Source organism: Crassostrea angulata, chromosome 1, assembly GCF_025612915.1.
Source record: "Crassostrea angulata isolate pt1a10 chromosome 1, ASM2561291v2, whole genome shotgun sequence".
NCBI lineage: Eukaryota > Metazoa > Mollusca > Bivalvia > Ostreida > Ostreidae > Magallana > Magallana angulata.
This window is the reverse complement of record NC_069111.1, coordinates 52,352,515-52,371,637: the sequence shown is the minus strand read 5'-3', so window position 1 is coordinate 52,371,637 and position 19,123 is coordinate 52,352,515. Positions and strand designations below refer to the sequence as shown.

Sequence of the window (19,123 nt, the reverse complement as noted above, 5' to 3'; positions counted from 1 at the left end):
CACTCCGCCTTTTCTCGTTTTTCTGAAGTTCTCTCTTACTAGTATGAAACATTAACTACCAAACAGTCAACATCAACAATATACGTTATCATAAAACTTAATTAAAAATACCATCAAATTATGGTGGAAATAATTGCACTCGGTTTCTGTAATGAAAGTCAAATGAGTTAACCATCTATTAATACTCAAATATTTACATATGTCCATGTATAAATTAAATATACCTGTAGTATTTTAAAATACTTTATGGATGAATTACATAAACAAATGCTTATCAAAACGTTTGAAAGAAGATTATAAAAGTACAGTCATGCAAACAATTTTTTCAAAACTAGTTAGTCCGTGAATCGGTTATGTCGATACCTGTAAGAACATATCGGATATATATTTACGAAAATTATTGTTTAAAATTAAAAGTTCAGAAAAACTAAGAAATGGGATTTAAAAATTCGTGTTAAATTCATTGACAAATTCTTCAGTCCGTGGTCAAATTTACATGTACATGTACTTATGACCAATAGTGTGAACGTCACCGGTATTTATGGTCGTTTCTGAACTATTTGTGCGTGCTTCCACAGATCTAAAGGGTGTGTGCGAACAATGTAGAGGGGTGTTATTAACATTAAAATGGTAAAACAAATTGACCAAGTTTATTATCCTCAAACTTTTGAGACTGTTTTAGAATAATGCACAGTATAGACTATCTGTTTCAAACATGTTTTTAACAAATTGTCAAAAATATTAACCAAGTTTAAAATACTTGTAGTTTCAAAGACTTTTTGGAAATAGTTCGATACGTAAGATTTTAGATATGACATTTTTGGCCATACCCTATAAATTTGTGAAGAAAATATTATAAATACAATATCTTAAAAATTTGAACATTATCTGAATATATCTAAATATAGAGCTCTTCATTTCAAGGAGATTCATATAGCATACAATAACCACAACCATCCAGTCTTCCTAATTCTCTAAAGCTGTTTGTACACAAGTGACGTGATTTTGTCTTGTCTACACACAGAAAAACCGTGATGACTGAGAACAATATACATAATCGTCTAATCCGGGATAGGTACACCAGCTACTCTGGGGGTCATTTTGGACCCCTAAACAGCCCGAGTCTTCATATGGCTGATCCGAACACCACAATGTAGATGGGATCAAAGTCCCGTCATCCATCTCATAAGTTTTGTATCCAGTGCGTCGAGAGTATACGAAAATATATTCTAAAATAAAATGGATTAAACCACTGATAAAAAATACCAACTATAATTTAAATGCATTTAATATAAAGGCTCACAGAATCCTTACTTGTATTTATAAGATCCATCAGATACAAGACTTGTGAAAAGTTATTGATGCCTAACATGACTTTCCCTGCTGATTCGCATAGACGTTTTGCCTCTTCGTATGGAGAAACGTGGGTCGGAATCCAAATGCAAGTCTGATACTCGGGGAACCATTCGTCATGCCCTGTCACGCAATCTAAAGACAAACTCTAACATTACACACTCTTAAAGATTTAACAACGTTTTTCGCATAACTATATGCATAACGAGATATTTAAAGACAGCCATATTCCCTGTATCACATGACGGAAAATTAGAACTTTGAAAAATCTTACGATCAGGCATCTTCTGATAAAACTGGTTTTGGTGAACGTATGAGGTTCTTTTGAATTTTATTCCATCATACAAGTCACACTCTGATGTGTTTGAGTTATAACGGAAAAGTTGACATGGCGGTCTCATCTGGCATTCCAATGCACAAAGAGATGTAGTACATCCGGTGTAGGACTTCGCAGGTATTTCTGCTATCCCTCCATCTTGAAGACGGGGCACGATTTTCCAGACTTGAGAAGCCAAGCACTCTGCAATTTCAGTAATTTCTTTAAGTTATTCTTACTACATATTGTTTGAGCCTAAAATTGCCCCCTTAAATGAACATCGTCATTTTATTGTTATTCTTTGTTTTCTTTGTACAGATATACATATGAAGTTTTTTATAACTAAGCCCACAATTTAAAAAAATGGCATCAAAAAAGTTTACCTTTTACCGCCATAATCGCATTTTTAGCAGATTGTTTTGAAGCAGTTTTTCTTTATGAAAACATTGAGCGATTGCTTGAACAACCAAAATATTTTCACCAGTCAAAGCGTCGCTCTTTATTCCCAGTTCGAAAAAAGGTAAGAAAAATGTCAAATTTTTATTGATTTTGATTGAATTATAAAAAAAGTGTCACTTCAGACGTCACATAATGTGAATGAAAATAAATCAAAGAAATAGGCCAAAAAAATATTTTATATAAACTTAGGTTTTAACCAATCGATAAACAGGTTAGAACTGGATCGTGTAAATTTCGGCCATGTTAGTTTCTATTGAGCTATGAACCACAATCGGTTTTCTTAAGAAATAAAATTAATCTGTTTATGTAGATGTACTGATATAACTGGTAGATTGGCATGCAAAGTTCTCATACAGTTTCATTTATAGGGTCAATATTTATATAATTTGACAACATTTTAAGACTTTCAGAATTTTCTAAAAAGGTATTTTTGTTAATTTGTCAGAATTTCTCTATCTTATGAAAACTACATGGATATTCTTGGTATATAGTTTTTCAACTGCAATTCTTTTCGATGTAATGAAATAATCAGTATTTGTATGTTTTGTCTTTCTATTTTTTTTATCTTCACTTGTCTAGTGTAAAATTTGAAGCCGTCCAATAAGTAGAAAAAATTGACAGATACAGGTAAATAGTTATTTTATCAAAAAGGATGAATATAAGTACATATTACATAATAAGCAATATTTATAAAGTGATTGCGAGTGCAACGAAGGGCAAACAGTCGTTTGACGTTCCATTCTTAGGTGTCACATACAGTTTTGTTTAAAGACGGGTTGTCGCTCGTTGCTCGTAAGAACCGTACTTCTGTCCTACGAATTTCGTGCGCCAGACGTATGTCTGCCTTTCGAACACTCGCGTCGTAGGTCACCTGCAATTCCATCGTTACGACGTTTTTCTGTGCCCCACGACAGTGGCACGGAAAACCATTATTTTTTACGTAAACTGAGAATATTTTATCTCTAGACCTGTACTGAAATATATATACTGTAAGCAAGTGAATACTCAAAAGTCAAAAGAACTCGAAGAAAAAAAAGACTATTAATCTATAATTGCTCGACACGAATGTATAATGTATTGAAAACACAATTCATTTTTCGTACCTAATATCATCAAAAAATTTCTGAAATCTAGAATATAATCTCTGCAAAAATCTTATTTCAGCGAATTAAATATCAACTGATTAAGTTTATGGACAATGTAATATATTTATTAAAAATAGATGGATTTAAATTTTATTAACTAATTATTGAACTTTACAATATTTTCGGGAAAAAAACATTGACAAAACTTTCACTTGAAAGTAAAAAGCCACATTGAATTACTTTAATTGCTTTTACAAATGTTATTATTGAAATGGTGCGATCATTTATGCTTCATATATTTTAAAATTCAAAGTCTATAAATTATTTTCTAATAGTCTGATATCGATACAATTATGAAAACATTTCAATAAAGTTTAAATGGTCAAATGAGATAATAATTAATATTTTCAAAATGGAGAAAGTACTCTTATTACAAAACAAATTACCATACTCATTAAAACAACTTCCCTTCGGAGGATGTGTTGGAAATTTTTCTATTTTTTTTTTTTTTTTTTTTTTTATAGATTTATTCCTTATATCAGTATTACATCAAATAAAACAAACAGAGATAACATCAACAAAATATAGAATATACTTAGGGAAGTAGATTCTCTCAATTTTTTTTTTTTTAATTTTTGAAAATTCTATAGTCTACGTATGAATTGAGACTTTTTAAAACAGAAGCATAGAATACAGAAGATACCTTTAAATGGTTCAAAATATTGTAATTTGTTTCTTGTAAGGAATGTACCGACATTTCATCTTATATTTATAAATTCTGTATGCTACAAATGAAATGAGGGTATTCAATGATACGATTTTTCTATTTTGTTCATTAAAAAAAACCTAAAATACATGTTTCCACTTAATATCAATTTTAAGGTAAACGTTTAAAGCATTCCATATTTCAAATACATTATCACATTCAAAAATACGATGCTTTGAATTTTCATTCTTCTGGCATATTTTACATTGACTGTGTATTTCTTTATTCCATTTACTCAAATATACATTGTTACAAAAATATTATTCAATACTTTGTAATTGAATTCTACTAGACGTTTATCAGAAATATCTAATAATTTACATTTGTAAATACATATCCAATCAACAGAATCAATATTATTCTCCTTTTGTAAAACAGTTTGATAACCAGGTTTAATAAATTTCTTATTAACTAAATTCTCATAGAAAAAACCATATCTTTGCCGTAATACATTCTCATAACCTGAATAAAAATTAAAATAATTATTTTTTTGCATATTAGTGAACTTACAATTTGAAAAATCAAATTTCCTATATAGTGACTTGAAAACAGAGGAAAGAATCTTAAATTCATATATCCAGGTTGATTTATTTTCATACAGTCTTTGAAGTCTGTAAGAGACTTGAAATTACCTTCATCATTTAACAAGTCGTTTACATATAGAATTCCACATGTAATCCAATTTTTTAAATAGGGAATTTCCCTTATGCAAAAATTGCAGTTTTTCCATATTAGTTTTTGTACAATTTTAATTGATGAAATATTTTATAAGTTTTTAGGCTTACATTCATTGAATGAGCATAACACTTGTTGATAATTTGGTAATTTCCCAACTTTTTGCATATTTTCTATCTTTTTTCCTGAAAATTGTAAAGCGTAATTTACATCTACGTTTATTTGTTTACAGTAAGAATCTAAAATTTTGTGCAGAATGTTTTTGTTTTTTAGAAGTCGAGGAACCCATGAGGCTTTTAACGCTTTTATTTTGCATTCAATATCATTAACTGCCAACCCACCGTTTAATACACTACCTATTAAGGTATTGCGTTTAATTCTTTCGGTTTTATCCAAAATAAAGTTATAGATTAAGCGTTGAATTTTTTTTTATAAAGTCATTTTCAGGAAAATTAAGTATTGAAGGAACGTATGTGAGTTTAGATAAAGCAAGTGTGTTAACTATGCATGATTTACCAAATAAAGTTAATTTTCTTTTTTTCCAAGATTTAAAAAGCTTTTCAACATCATGATAAATTTTCATCCAGTTCTTATTATAACATTCTACTTTATCGTGACCAATGAAGATTCCCAGACATCTTAGTGCTTTGTTTGTAGTTTTAATACCATAGAGCTCATCATAAACTTTTTTACAGTTCCTAAAAAAATACATTCTGTTTTGTTTATGTTTATTATAGATCCAGCGTGTTTACAAAATTTGTTTAGCATGTTTCATTGACATTTTATCTCTTGGGCTATACTGAGATCATCTGCATGTTGAATGGTTTTTTTTTTTATTTCATTGTTGTTTATTGTTATTCCTTTTATGTTCTGATTACCGTTTATCCTAATAGCTAGAATTTCAGCAACAAAAAGATATAGCAAGGCAGAAAGTGGACAACCCTGTCTAATTCCGCGAGTCATTGTGCATGTTTTTGACAGCCAACCGTTAATTTTCATCTTAAATATTGGATTGGTATAAAGTATATTTGCCCAATTTATGAAGTTATTGCTTATGTTAAATTTTTCTTGAACCTTAAACAAGAAATTCTACTCCACTGAATGGAATGTTTTTTCAAAGTCTAAGAAGAGTAATATGCCATCAAGATTTTCTGTTTCACAGTATTCAAAAACATCCAAAAATTAATCGAGCGTTTTCTCCGATATACCGTCCTTTAATGTATGCAGTTTGTTGTTCGCTAATTAGTTTACTTAATATCGTTTGTAATCTTTTCGCAAAAATGAAAGCAATGATTTTATAGTCTGTATTTGTTAAACTACTGTGGAATCACTAGATTTCGTGGTGGCTCAATTTTCGTGGAATTCTTGGGTACCTCTCATTAATTAACGAATTAACATCCTCTACGAATTAATAAATAGGGTAATAAAGTCATATTTCTTTGTAGGTTTAAGAGAATACACCAAATTACGTCCCCACGAACCTGTAAAATTTAAACAATCCACGAAAATTGTCCCCCACGAAATTTAATGATTCCACAGTAATTGGTCGGTAATTTTTTAAGCTATCTTTGAGAGTATGTCATGTCACCTCTTTGAACTATTTCTTTAAGACCTTTGTAGAAAAAATGACCGATAACGTCCCAAAAACATTGATAAAATCCACTAGGTAAGCCATCTAAACCACGTGATATTTCTTTTTTCATGATATTTACTGCCTCTCTACATTCTTCATATGAGTTTTTTTGTAGTTGGTTCAACTTGTTAAAAATATCGTTCTGTGCGTACAAAACGATCATTATTCCCCTTCTTCCTCAAAAAATGTTTAATCTTTTCTAATATTCTGATTTCGATACAATTATGAAAATATTTTTAAAAAGTTTAAATGATCATATGAGATAGTGATCAATATTTTCAAAATTGAGAAAGGACTCTGTTTACAAACATTACCATGCTCGTGAAAAAAACTTCCTCCAGGAAGATGTGTTAGAGTTTTTTGTGTAATTGGTTCAACTTGTTAATAAGTTAAAAATATCGTTCTGCGCGTACAGATCATTATTCTCCTTCTTACTCATAAAATGTTTATGATTTTATCTTAGCACGCTTGCAGGTCAAGCACTTCTACTTCCAATATCTACTTCAATATACAATTCACAACGAGCAATTACACTTACGCACAACATGAGTGTAACGTACGCCTACTGCAAGTTCAATTGAAATGCTGAGGGTAAGCACATGCGACTTGCAGTCAACGTTCGTATAAAGCAAGGGACAACTGAGATCTCCCTACGTCGTTCGTGCAATTCAAATCGTACGGTCATCTCACGGGTTCATTATGTGAGATGCTAGTGCAGCTCACATTTTCAGTTCTCGCAAGGAAACCGTGGTGATTATTGTGCAATAGCCATCGTGCGTGCTTACGGATGCGTCGTCCTTCCGAAATCGTAAGATGCACTTGCTTGTCTCGCAAGATTTTCATTAAAAGAACACCCGTAGACCACCCGTAGAAGCATGTACCAGCAGTTGTGACTATTATGAGCTAAGATAGTTGTTTTGACAAACTAATGTATCTATTCATTATCATTTAACACATTCAATGGAATTGACATTTTTCAACACTGTACCTTAGATTATCGTTATCAGTATTTTGTTTCAAACAAGTAATTATTTTTTTAATTTCACTCAATTAAGATAAATAGTTTGAAACTGATATTTACAAACATATGAATGCATTATTTGTGATAAGAATCAATTTTACCGAGTAAACTCAGAGAATAATTCTATTTAATATCACTCTTATCTCATAGTTACTATAACGCATCTATATGCGATTTAAGTATACTCCGATCAACACGATCACCGTCAGTCAAAAGGAATCGCACAATGTTGAGAAGCTGACCAAAGAGCAAAGTTTGGGTACTTGTACTCAGTAGTTTAAGTTCAGAGAGGGCAGACTATCGGCTTTAAAATTCTTTGACGTTTGCCATACAAATATGCATAGCCCAAGTGTTACCCTCATCAAAGGAATCATGCACTATGTGCCCAACATCGAGACACCGCCGATAATGTGGGAAAGATGAATGAGGAAGTAGCCCTAAAATAGTACTCTGAGAATACTGGTCTGGCGCTAAACCCACATTATCCTACTCTTGGGGCCGGCCAAGATGCAGTGACTGACTGTATGTGTTGTGGTAAAGGACTGGTGGAGATCAAGTGTCCGTTCAAGATCAGATACGCTAATCCATAAAAAGTCAACACCCCTAATTTCTATCTAAGACCTCCATGCCCAAAACGAGAGAAAAAGCCTAATACCAATACGCTACAAAGTGTCTCAAGACACTTTTACCAATTACAGGAACAAATGGCAGTGTGTAATGTCGATTTCAGCGATTTTGTTTGTTCCACCACTTGTGGGCTACCCGTTGAACGCTTTCATCGTTATGCACCTTTCTTCAACGAGAAAGTGCTGCAATTTTTGCGCAGTTTCTTCTTGAAAGCCATGCGTTCAGAACTTCTGACTCAAAGACTTCTTAATGTTAACAGCAACGTTCAGGAAACTGAGTGTATCTTTTCAAGCCTGAGAGCTTCTACAACATAACGTATATACCGTGTCTGATAGAATCAATACTTTACTGATCACTATCGATCAAAGTATTTAATATTTAATGACATGCAACTTAACACAATATTTTTTCCTTATTGTTGCTATATTACACTTATCTCCAGGGGTACACGCTGCTAATAACGCAGGATAAGTCATGTTTTAATCGTAATAAAAACTATATATACCTCCTTGATTAAGTTCACCTGAGGCATTGATATCTTCTGATCACCTGTTGTACATCGTCTCTATCTCTCTGTCTGTAATTTGTTCATGTTTTTACTCCTTTTTAGAACCACTGGTCCAAATTCAACTGAACTTGTTACAAAGCATCCTTATGAAAAAGGGTTTTTAAATCATTTAAATCATTTCGAAATGAGACAATGAGACAAAATAAAACACTGGGAAAAAAGTGTCAGTCTTGAGAATTCTTCTTATCAAGAACCACTGCAACCAGTAATGCTAATATTTACATCAAAACCTCTTAAGATTATATTTTTTTATTATTCGAAAAACCAAATTCCGAAAAAGTCCAAAGTTCAACAGAAATAGATATAAGTAAAAACATGTTTTAAAATCTTTTTGAGAACTTATGCAAGCATCCGCACAAAATATAGGTCTAAATAGTTAAAAGCCTGACCTCTTATCATTGAAATGTTTATAGAAAAATGTTTATAAATCTGTTACTATAATAATACAATGCTTAATTGTATGATATTACCATGCAAACATATTCATATGAAGGTTAGAGTGACATACTTTTGATATATCATAAATATGCATAATCAAATGGACAAATTTTATTTAATTAGAGCTCTGATCATCAAACTTCTTTGTCACTGTATCTTTTTTTCAAACTTTCATGTATATGCTAATATAGAACATGTTTTGGACTACCTACACCTGTAGCTCCCAAGTCGTCCATCCGAATTTTTTCAGACCGGGAGCCACAGTCCTGCAGCTAAATATTATTGTTTTTAACTATGCTAAATATTGAATTTTTCTATTCTAATTATTTAAAGTGTTTTAAGACAAAATGTGAGCGATGTGGATCATGAGCCGCTTGTTATATTTACCAGCATAAATAAATTCTTTTACTGTTAGTACCAATATGTTTTCTAGTCCATATATATTTCTCTTGTTGAATTTACAACACGTAGTCTGTTTATCAAATTTTATAAAAGAAAGAGCTATTGAAAAGTGAACTGCGTTTAAAAAACGCAGGTAGCAATTAAAAATTTAGATTTCAAATGGGGCCTGAGATTTTCAGGGTCATCTGCTGGTAGTATACCATTACCACCCTGAAAATACAGTGAAGTGGTCATCTCTACTTTTTGAGATTCGGGCTTATGTGATTGCTTAAAAAAAATTAAACTTGCTTCTTACCAATTCTTCCAGAAGTACCAAATATTACCATTTGACAAGAAAACTGTCAGCAAATAAATGTGTTATTGATTCTATATTTTGATTACAAAATGAGCATGTTAGTGAATTTTGTAACCTTATTGTATTTTAACTTAAATGTAGGTAAAATAACCCAATTAGCATTTAATCAATATCCATGCTAACATTTTTTTTCCAATGATGTTACTTTTGATTTGTTGAGACCTTGTGTAATTGAACTTGACAACTCATGCATCGTTAGAATTTATGATAGGATGTCCCAAAAGTCAGGTCAATGATCTTATTTTATTTATTACCTTATGTATTGTCAAACCCTTAATGAAATGATTTTTTTTGGGTGAATTTTCGATATTTTAGAAGCGTTTCATTTCTTACAATTTCGAAAGATACAAGAGTTGTTGGTCACCTAAGCTGTGGCCAATAGGCCTTTTATTATTAAGAGAAAAGAGTGTAACAAGACATTATTTAGATGGCGACAATCTCAAAGAACCCGCTTTATAAAGAACATAAGGATAAACAAAACATTTTATAGAACTTTGTTTTGACTTTAAGTTGCAACTTAAGATCAATATAATCCTTTATTTATTAAGCGTTTTTGGAAATAGAATAAGTCAGGTGCGTTGAATTGGAAAAACCTAGGATCCAAGGTCTGATATGACCTTGATATTTGACACAAACTTTAAATACGGTCAATGAACACCTTTTGCAAAAAGGCAAATGTTTGGGAAAGTCTACGTAAGCTGGGTAAAGATAGGAATCATCACAATATACAAAAATTAGACAGTAAAATGTGTGGTAAAGAAACACTTTTAGAAACTTATTTTAAAGCTATATATGCCGTATTAATGTCATCTTTGTGATGCTGGAAAAACTGAACTAAAGTGAGTCGGTATGATGAGGTTTATGGAAGAAAACCCTATGACAAATGTGACACATCATTCATTGGTATTCATTGAGTACTGTACTAAGGTTATTAAATCGAAATGGAAATGGATTTTTAATTCATATTTATAAAAAATTCTTGTTTATTTGGATTTGCGTATTTGCTCTATAAAGAGCATACCGTTTGAAAACACTTTATCGAGAGGAATTGAGAACTTTTCCAAATTAAATTTACAAATGAATAAAAGTTAAAACTATCAATAAATATATGGACCTCCATTTTCACAACTAGGCAGAGATTAAATACAAACGTCAATATTACATCTTTGATAGGTCCTCCAGCTCAAAATGATCTCAGTTCTCACTGTTTCTTTCTATTGTCTCCAATTAGGTGACATCATTACTAACACGCCGACCTCGCTTTTGCGTCGACTTCATTTTTTAAAACATCCACTTTTTCTACCACTTTTTGAATTAGTACCATTTTTTGCTTATTAACACATGTATTACTATATTGTATTATAAAATTATATATAATTCATAAGACCCTTGGCGTTACAATTTAACGCAAATGTGTTATAATTGTACCTCATGTACTATTGCATGCTAAGGGTTTGAGAAAATAAATTGAAATTTAAAATAACTGAAGAAGTTTGTAAATAAATATCTTGTGACAAATATATCAGATAGGGGCGTTTTAACAAGTTTTTCGGAAAATAATTGAAAATTACACCCAATACTTTTAAATGCGTTTAGGATAAGTTATAAATTACAGAAAAACCTTTTCTACCTTGATGAATAAAAACCGCAAACATTTCTTCTTTTTTTTGAAACATATAACGTATAACGTAACATATAATAATATATAATATAGTAATATATAACGGTACATATAACTTTAGAACCATAATTTAAATTTGTGCACACTTTTATGAACTCTGACAAATAAAGGATAAAAACAAATCTTACCTTGAAACAATGGCGACAGCAGCAAAATCCACGCAAACAATTCCATGCTTATTCACAAAGTTTAGTGAGTTAATGTTGTGTCACGGCTTTATAAGCAACTTATATATGGATTCCGTAATTAAAGCAGGAGGCCACACCAATATAATTTCTTGTTCGTCGGACATTCAATAAAAAAAAAAAGGTAAGGCGGGCGAGTGATTAAATAAAAAAAATATTTTTTATTTGTATGAAAAATAGGGGGTACATAAAAAAATTTGTGCGGACGAATATATTTTTCTGCTTGTTTCTGTTTTATATTTTAAAACTATTTAAAATACGAAAATTAATGCGGAAATAGAACAGAAAACAATGCAGAACTATCTGGATGCTGGGAATTAATAATAATATTATTTGTAAAGAATTATTCAAATACGAGCGCGCGGGGTTCGACGAACAAGAAATTATATTGGTGTGGCCGGAGTTCGATTTTTAAAACAGCATATATTTCATTCCCACTAACATGGTCTCCAATACAAGTACATTCAGCCCTATATGATTCATTAAAGCTCATTCTAAAAGCTTTATTCTCTTTTTTCCAATAATATGTTAATTTAATGTAATTAATGTATTGGACTTGCATACATCTTACCAAGTTTAGTCATGGATTTATTTAGACCAATGTTCTTCTTGTGCTTATATTGAGTGTGAAATCGGTCTCTAGAGTAGTAATTTCTAAACAATCCCAAAGTCTGGCCTTTAAACATGAAATTAACTCTTCTTAATTCGCACGAATCAAATGGTTAAAGAGTGTCAATCTCATTTATAAAGCAATATGAACTATTTTTTTTAACTTTTTACATAGTTCACCCTTTTACTAATGTACTTTTTCTGCAAATGGACCTTATAAATAGTTAATTAGTTTTCGGTAATTATGCATATTATATCAGATGCTTAAAAACTTTGAAATTTAAGCATGTATACATGCAGTCACTTTCATCTTCACATTTTAGATAAAAACCACCAGCATTAACTCCTATTAATTGTTGAAAATTTGTCATGATTAGTGTTAATGTATGTTGTCGATATGGTATTATTTTCTGAGTTTAGGGTCTTTTAGTCTCACCGTGTAGTACTTGTTTTTTTAAGTCTCATGTATGAATGCCCAAGTCTTGTCAGTCGTTGTTTCTTGTTCTCCTGGTTTTCTTTTATTTCTGATCTACGTAGAGAGCAAGATAGAGCATCGGAGTGATTGCCATTACGTTCGTGCTCATTAAAATGCGTCCGTGATTCATTCATTCTTTATTTGCACAAGACACACATCTTATAGCATAGGTTGTTACATGTAATTAAAAGCAATATTGAAATAATAGTATGGTACATGTACATAAGTAAAGCACATTGGCAATGTATATATAATAAATTTTTACGAGCAGCTGAAAAAAAGAAAAGAATTTATTTCTTAATTATTATTACTTTTAAAAGCTAGGCGAAGATACTTCCCAAGAATCACACAGTTCTTTAAAATTTTGAACACTTAATAATTGTTTGAATTTGTTTACAGAAGGTTTTTTGCCAAAAATATTTCTTTAATTATTTTACTCGGATTTCTCTAAACTGTGGACATATCAAAACAAACTGGAATTAATCTTGAATATCAGAACAAAATTTACATAAACGCATTTCTTTTTGTACATTCGTGTGTCGTCCACTTTCAGTTGCAAGTCTATGAGATGACAATCTAATTCTTGCAATGTGTTTCTTATATGTAGAAGGTATATGTATTGATTTTGTTAAATAATATTGTAATGAAAATTGATCGATAATATGCTTGTAAAAATAACATCGAGATGAGGAATTAACCTGTTCTACAAGTTGTGGAATAAAATGATCAATGAATCTTTGCTTAATTATAAGAAAATAAGTTGTACAATGTATGTAATCATGCTCCTACCATATACGCCAGGTAAAGTCGATTTGGGGTACGATAGAGCAAGTTTTTATAGAGTTATGCCCTTTCCGGTCATTTTCTTCACAGACGACTTCAAGGAATGGGGCAAACGTGTTTCACAATCATCTCTTGTTTTGAATTACACTTACTTAATTTTTATCATGTGCCAAAAACACTTCACTCTCATTATACCGCATTTTTAACAGGACTGCAATTAAATTACGATTCTGATTATGTAACAATTTGAATCAAATTCTAAATTCAAAACATTCGTATGCTTTTCAAAGGTAGTCTCCCTGTTTCAAAATATGCAATTGCAGTCTTTGTATAATTCTTCTTCACGCTCAACACATGATAATATAATCTCTGTGTATTTTTTGATATCATTTGCAGCATGCATGCTACATATCTCACAGCCATAATTTAATATACTAGCCATATAAGTATCATTGACAAAATTGTTTCTGTATTCCAATACAATTGACTTGTTTTTGACTTCAAAGAAAACATTTCTTTTCTCACTTCGCTCGCCGAATGTTTCTGTGTATCGTTAAACGTTCCATTATAATGTCACAAAAGGACCAGGCCTCAGGGTCGTAAAGCAATGTCAGACTAAAGTAAAACTTTTAATAAGTTATAAAATAATTGTTTATCCTAATATGTCAATTTAATTTTGTAATAAAAAACATTATATCAAGACTCTTTTAATAGCAATCGAATTTGTCAGTGTTTTCAATCATGAGACATCAAGGCAGTGTACAAGTTTTGACATAAGTCTTAGTTTGCTTCATGATCCTGGGGCTTGGTATGTAAGCTATCGGCACTCACAGTTAGCTCGCCATTTAAATGCCACTTTTCACTATTGTGAATTTTACCACCGTTTCTAAAAATGACAGTTTTGGGGGTTTTAATACATTTACAGTAAGATCCCAAACAGAAGTATAAGTATATAACGTATTTAACATTTTCTGAAGTTCATGTGCAGTTTCTGAGAAAAGGACTTTGTGCAGTATGGTCAAATATCTGCCCCCGATTTCAACTTTTTAAATAGTATAGCATAAAAATAAAAACTTCACAAATCATTGTATGGAGGATGCCTATAACTTTAATCTTGATTTTAGTCATCATTGCTCATTCACTATTTATCTATGACGTCACCTAAATGACTTATTTCCCGCAAATTTGCAAACAAATGAAAATATTCTCATTTTTGCTCTATATTTTGCATTCGAAAGTATAGAACGCAGGTATGCTCAAGTGCGATTTTAACATATTTTTTCTTCAGATAGTTATACACATTATACTAAAAAATGGTACTTGAGCAAGCCTGCGCTCGATGTCTCCCAGTCGAAAAACCATCGGAAAACACCTATATTTTGCTACAAAACATCAAATTATCAAAATAATGCAATCTCCGTGACGTCAATTCTACATTATGACGGCACTGTGGTGATAACCTTTTACACCTTTATTTCCAATATGATTTTAACTATCTTTTACCTTATTTTAAAGCTCTTTCTTAAACTTTGATTTTGGGGGCAAAATGCATAAAACCACACATAGTCCTTACCATGTCATCTGCATACATTAAAACAAATAGATATTCCTCTTGAATTTTTAATGGTATATATATTACCTTTACACAAGATTTCCATTTCAAAATCATTTATAATGTAATATAATATATAATGTAATGAGAACAGTTTGGTCGAATATGTTCAAAATTTAATACGAAGTCAAGTCAAGCATACTTGCTCAATAAGATGGAAACCATTGACATTGATTTATTGTAAGGAAATTAAGAATCAGCCTAACGTCATTTAAGAAAAGAAGTATTGGACAAATATTAAACTCAAAGTAACAGTGTATAGTAAGGCAAGTAGATTCACAATTAAGCAATATTCTTTCAGTGTAATGTTTCTTGATAAATTGTAAATTTGTCATCTAGAGAAAAGAGGCTGTGTTCAAGTAGCCAACTACAAGATTGATAAGTGGTCACAATATTTCATTTATTAGAATATGTTGAAATTATAAAAAAAAAAAAACATTAAATGAAAATATGACATTCTGAAAGAGAGAAAAAGAGGTCTAGAAACGCCAAAACATTCAGACAGTACGTCACAAGGCCACCAAGAAGGTCACATTCGCTACCACTGTCCCTCCAGGTCACGGCTGCTTTACATTTTTTCGCTAACGGGAATTTCCAGACAGTTACTGCGGATCTCCATGGCATAAGCAAAGCTAGCATATCAAGGCTTGTAAGGGAAGTGTCTATATCATTAGTTAAAAGAAGCCCGAGTTATATTAAATAACCCAATAACTAGACTGCAATTACAAATTCCATGTTTGATTTCTCAAGAATATGCGGTTTTCGAAATGTTATAGACGCAATAGACGGGACACATGTTGGAATATTTATCAACTTTTTGTTGCTTTTATTTCTATAACGCAAGTTCAAAGTTTTGTGCAATAAAATTATCAATTACATACGTTCAATAGCAATTTTCTAATTGCTTGCATATAATATTCATGATTCCTTATCTTTTTTATCAGCAACGACACGTAAGATTGACAAAACGCCATCACTAGAACTGATTGATTAGAGATAGAGAAGAATAGGCTGGAAGCTGAAAAGAAAAGGGGTCCGTTACCAAGTCATTTCTAGAGTCTGGGGGTTGAATATTATAATATTAAACAATAATTAATTTCCTCTCTAAAATGATTGGTGATTGCAATTGGCCTACAAATATTCCCTTACTTAGGGTAAAATCACAGAATGAACATGTTCGGCCGGGATCGGAACTTTATCAATACCACGGGATAAACACTATTATATGCCTTATTTAGGCGGCAGTGAATACCTGCGGCATGCCCTAGCTATATAACATACTCAAGAGGTAAACCCTCAGCAGAGGCAGTCACTGTGTTTACGTCGACAGTGTACAACCTCTAACTAAAGGCGTATCCCTTCCCTGATACTACTAAAGTATCAGCGACGACTAAGCTAGGCTAACCTCCAAGAGGACAGCCTCTATAATAACCAACCATTGGTCGACCTTCAAACACGATTGGTCCTTTTAATATCAATGTGGTAGCCTCTCTCTCAAGACAATCCACCTACCAAAGCCGGACCTTAGTCTCGCAATTCCTCTCTCGGACTTTCTCTTTGAAGACTGCTAGGGAAAATGAACGCTTCGACTGCCACGCGCTCGTTTATATACCCATTGTGGGTCACGTGACAATCCCGCTGGTTGAAAAGCGACAATACAAACAGTCGTTATGTGCCGTACGCATAATTCAACATTTCATAACATAAAATCGTTACAATTATGATATCAATTGTATAAAAACAATATTGTTCTCTTATTTAAGTTAACATAGTCAATACAGTTTTATAAAGATAAGAACCAGCTGCAGACATTTCGGTTGATTAATTGTTGAAATTTTTGTCTTGAGTTGAATGCTTATTAAGAGTTTGGGGACTTTTATTCAGACTGTGGGCAATTGCTCCGGCGGAGTATCGGACTGTGTACAGTCTTTACAGGGAATGTCGTTCACTTTACATGTCCGTTGTACAAGGGATGTTGTCCACTGTACAAAGGATGTCGTTAACTGTACATGGGAAGTTGTTCACTGTGCACGTTATGTCGTCCGCTGTACACGAGAAGTCATCGACTGTACAAATGCTGTCGTCCACTGTACGCGAGATGTCGTCCACTGTACAAAGGATGTCTTCAACAATACAAAGTAAATAGTCCACTGTACTCGGGAAGTCGTCCATTGTACACGGGATATTTTCTACTTGTACATATTATGTCGTCCACTGTAGACACGATGTCGTCCACTGTACAAGGGATGTCGTCCACTGTACAAAGGAAGTCGTCCACTGTTGAAGATCTCTGTACAAATGATCTCGTCCAATGTACACGGGATGTTGTCCTCTGTACCCGGAATGTCGTCCACTGTACTAAGGAAGTTGTCCACTGTACACGGGAAGTCATCCATTGTACAAAGGATATCTTCCACTTGTACACGGGGTGTCGTCCACGGTACTCGGGATGTCCTCCAATGTACACAGGAAATCGTCGACTGTACATGGGATGTCGTCCACTGTACAAAGGTTGTCGTCCACTGTACACGGGAAGTCGTCAATTGTATACGGAATGTCTTCAACTTGTACTCAGGAAGTCGTCCACTATACACGGGATGTCGTCCACTGTACACAGGAAATCGTCCACTTGTACACGGGATGTCGTCCACTGTACACAGGATGTTGTTCATTGCACGCAGTAAGTCGTCCACTGTACACAGGATGTTGTCCACTGTTCACGGGATGTCGCCCACTGTACAAAGGAAGTCGTCCACTGTACACTGGAAGTCGTCCGATGTGCACAGGATGTCGTTCACTTAACACGGGATGTTATCCACTATACCCGGGACGTCAAGTCGACTCACCCAGACGCTAGACTTTGGGAAGTCCTCTACGACCGTTGACAAAACTCTATCGCCCCATAGAGCTACACTGGGAAACACCGGGAAAATCTTCAGTAAATGTGTTGATAAAATTTAAAAAAAAAACAGTGCCACCAAAAGGATATCGTACAAAGTATAAAACGCTTTAGCAAATTACAACTAGTACATGTAGCTATAGCTTCAATGAATAGCACCAGTTCAATCGGCAAAAATGAAACCATGTACATTAACATGTAACAAGTAAATATTGTTACTTACACTTAAACTGAAGACAGGTACACGTGGCAAAATTTAAAGTATACAATTCAAACATACTGACAAATACGAATAGCTAAGTAGTTTTAAAGCAAACGTTTTAGCTGAATATTATTTCCATTTTCCAGTATGATATAATTGTACAAGATTAACTTACCCTGACTGGGGATTCAGTTACCACGAAATTAAAAACTACTCCTTCATCGACCTGTCAGATTGAGTCACATCTGGTACCCGGAAAACGTGCGCTACCCGAGACGACTTCTACATCCCTAATATAGCAAAGATGGTTTAAAAGCCGTAAACAAATAGGCCTCATGCACGGTAATGTATACGACTCTATTTGTACGACATCAAGGCTCAAATCTGGATAAAACATCGAACAAATTTAGTATTGGTTGTGACAATAAGTTTCAGCTTTCCTGGCAAAATGGTTCTTGAGAAGTCAGGGTTTTGTGGGTGTTTTAGCTGCGATTTGGTGTACACAAAATATTTGCAATAGCACTAAACGGGGTTTTAGTAGAACCCCTGTCCAAAATACTAGCCTCTTAACACAGCACAAAGAAAACAGAATTCTAATTTCAAATAATTTTAAAAGATTAATTACAAAGCAGATAAGAAAGTTATCTCAGTTACAAAGTCCATCAAGAGTGTTAAAGTACAGTCATTGTTCCAAGCATCATACACACCAGATAACTCAGTCTCTAACGGGAGAAGTTATTCTACAGTCTGTGATTGTATAGTCTGAATGTTTTAGGATTGCTCTTTTCTGATCAAGTCCGGGGAATAATATATATATACGTCCGAGGAAATGTCGTATCGTAGTTGACAGGTGAATGTCCCAGGATGGAAGGACATTCAATCATTACTCTGATAGTCCTATTATAGAGTTCCACGAAATCGATGACCATATCATTACTGATAATGTTTATTGTCAAGTTATGATCTCCTTGGCATGACC

At 32.8% G+C, this 19,123-nt stretch overlaps 1 protein-coding gene across 1 annotated transcript; it reads right to left on the bottom strand.

Annotated features, from left to right (window-relative positions):
• Positions 1-346: 346 nt before the first annotated feature.
• LOC128167577 (uncharacterized) lies at positions 347-11,607 on the bottom strand. Its single transcript, XM_052833376.1, has 4 exons — positions 11,508-11,607; positions 1,628-1,873; positions 1,315-1,488; positions 347-1,229 (listed from the first exon to the last, which is right to left on the bottom strand). Exons 1-4 carry the CDS (start codon positions 11,551-11,553, stop codon positions 1,015-1,017), a joined length of 681 nt encoding a protein of 226 aa, XP_052689336.1. The 5' UTR covers positions 11,554-11,607; the 3' UTR covers positions 347-1,014.
• Between the last annotated feature and the right edge of the window lie 7,516 nt (positions 11,608-19,123).

Excerpts from the sequence above, each read along its gene's own strand:
- LOC128167577 (XM_052833376.1), bottom strand. The coding sequence starts at position 11,553 with ATGGAATTGTTTGCGTGGATTTTGCTGCTGTCGCCATTGTTTCAAG. Across the intron at positions 1,874-11,507 it reads GCTGTCGCCATTGTTTCAAG|AGTGCTTGGCTTCTCAAGTC; the intron begins GTAAGATTTGTT and ends CTGAAATTGCAG. Across the intron at positions 1,230-1,314 it reads GATGGATCTTATAAATACAA|AATATATTTTCGTATACTCT; the intron begins GTAAGGATTCTG and ends ATTTTATTTTAG.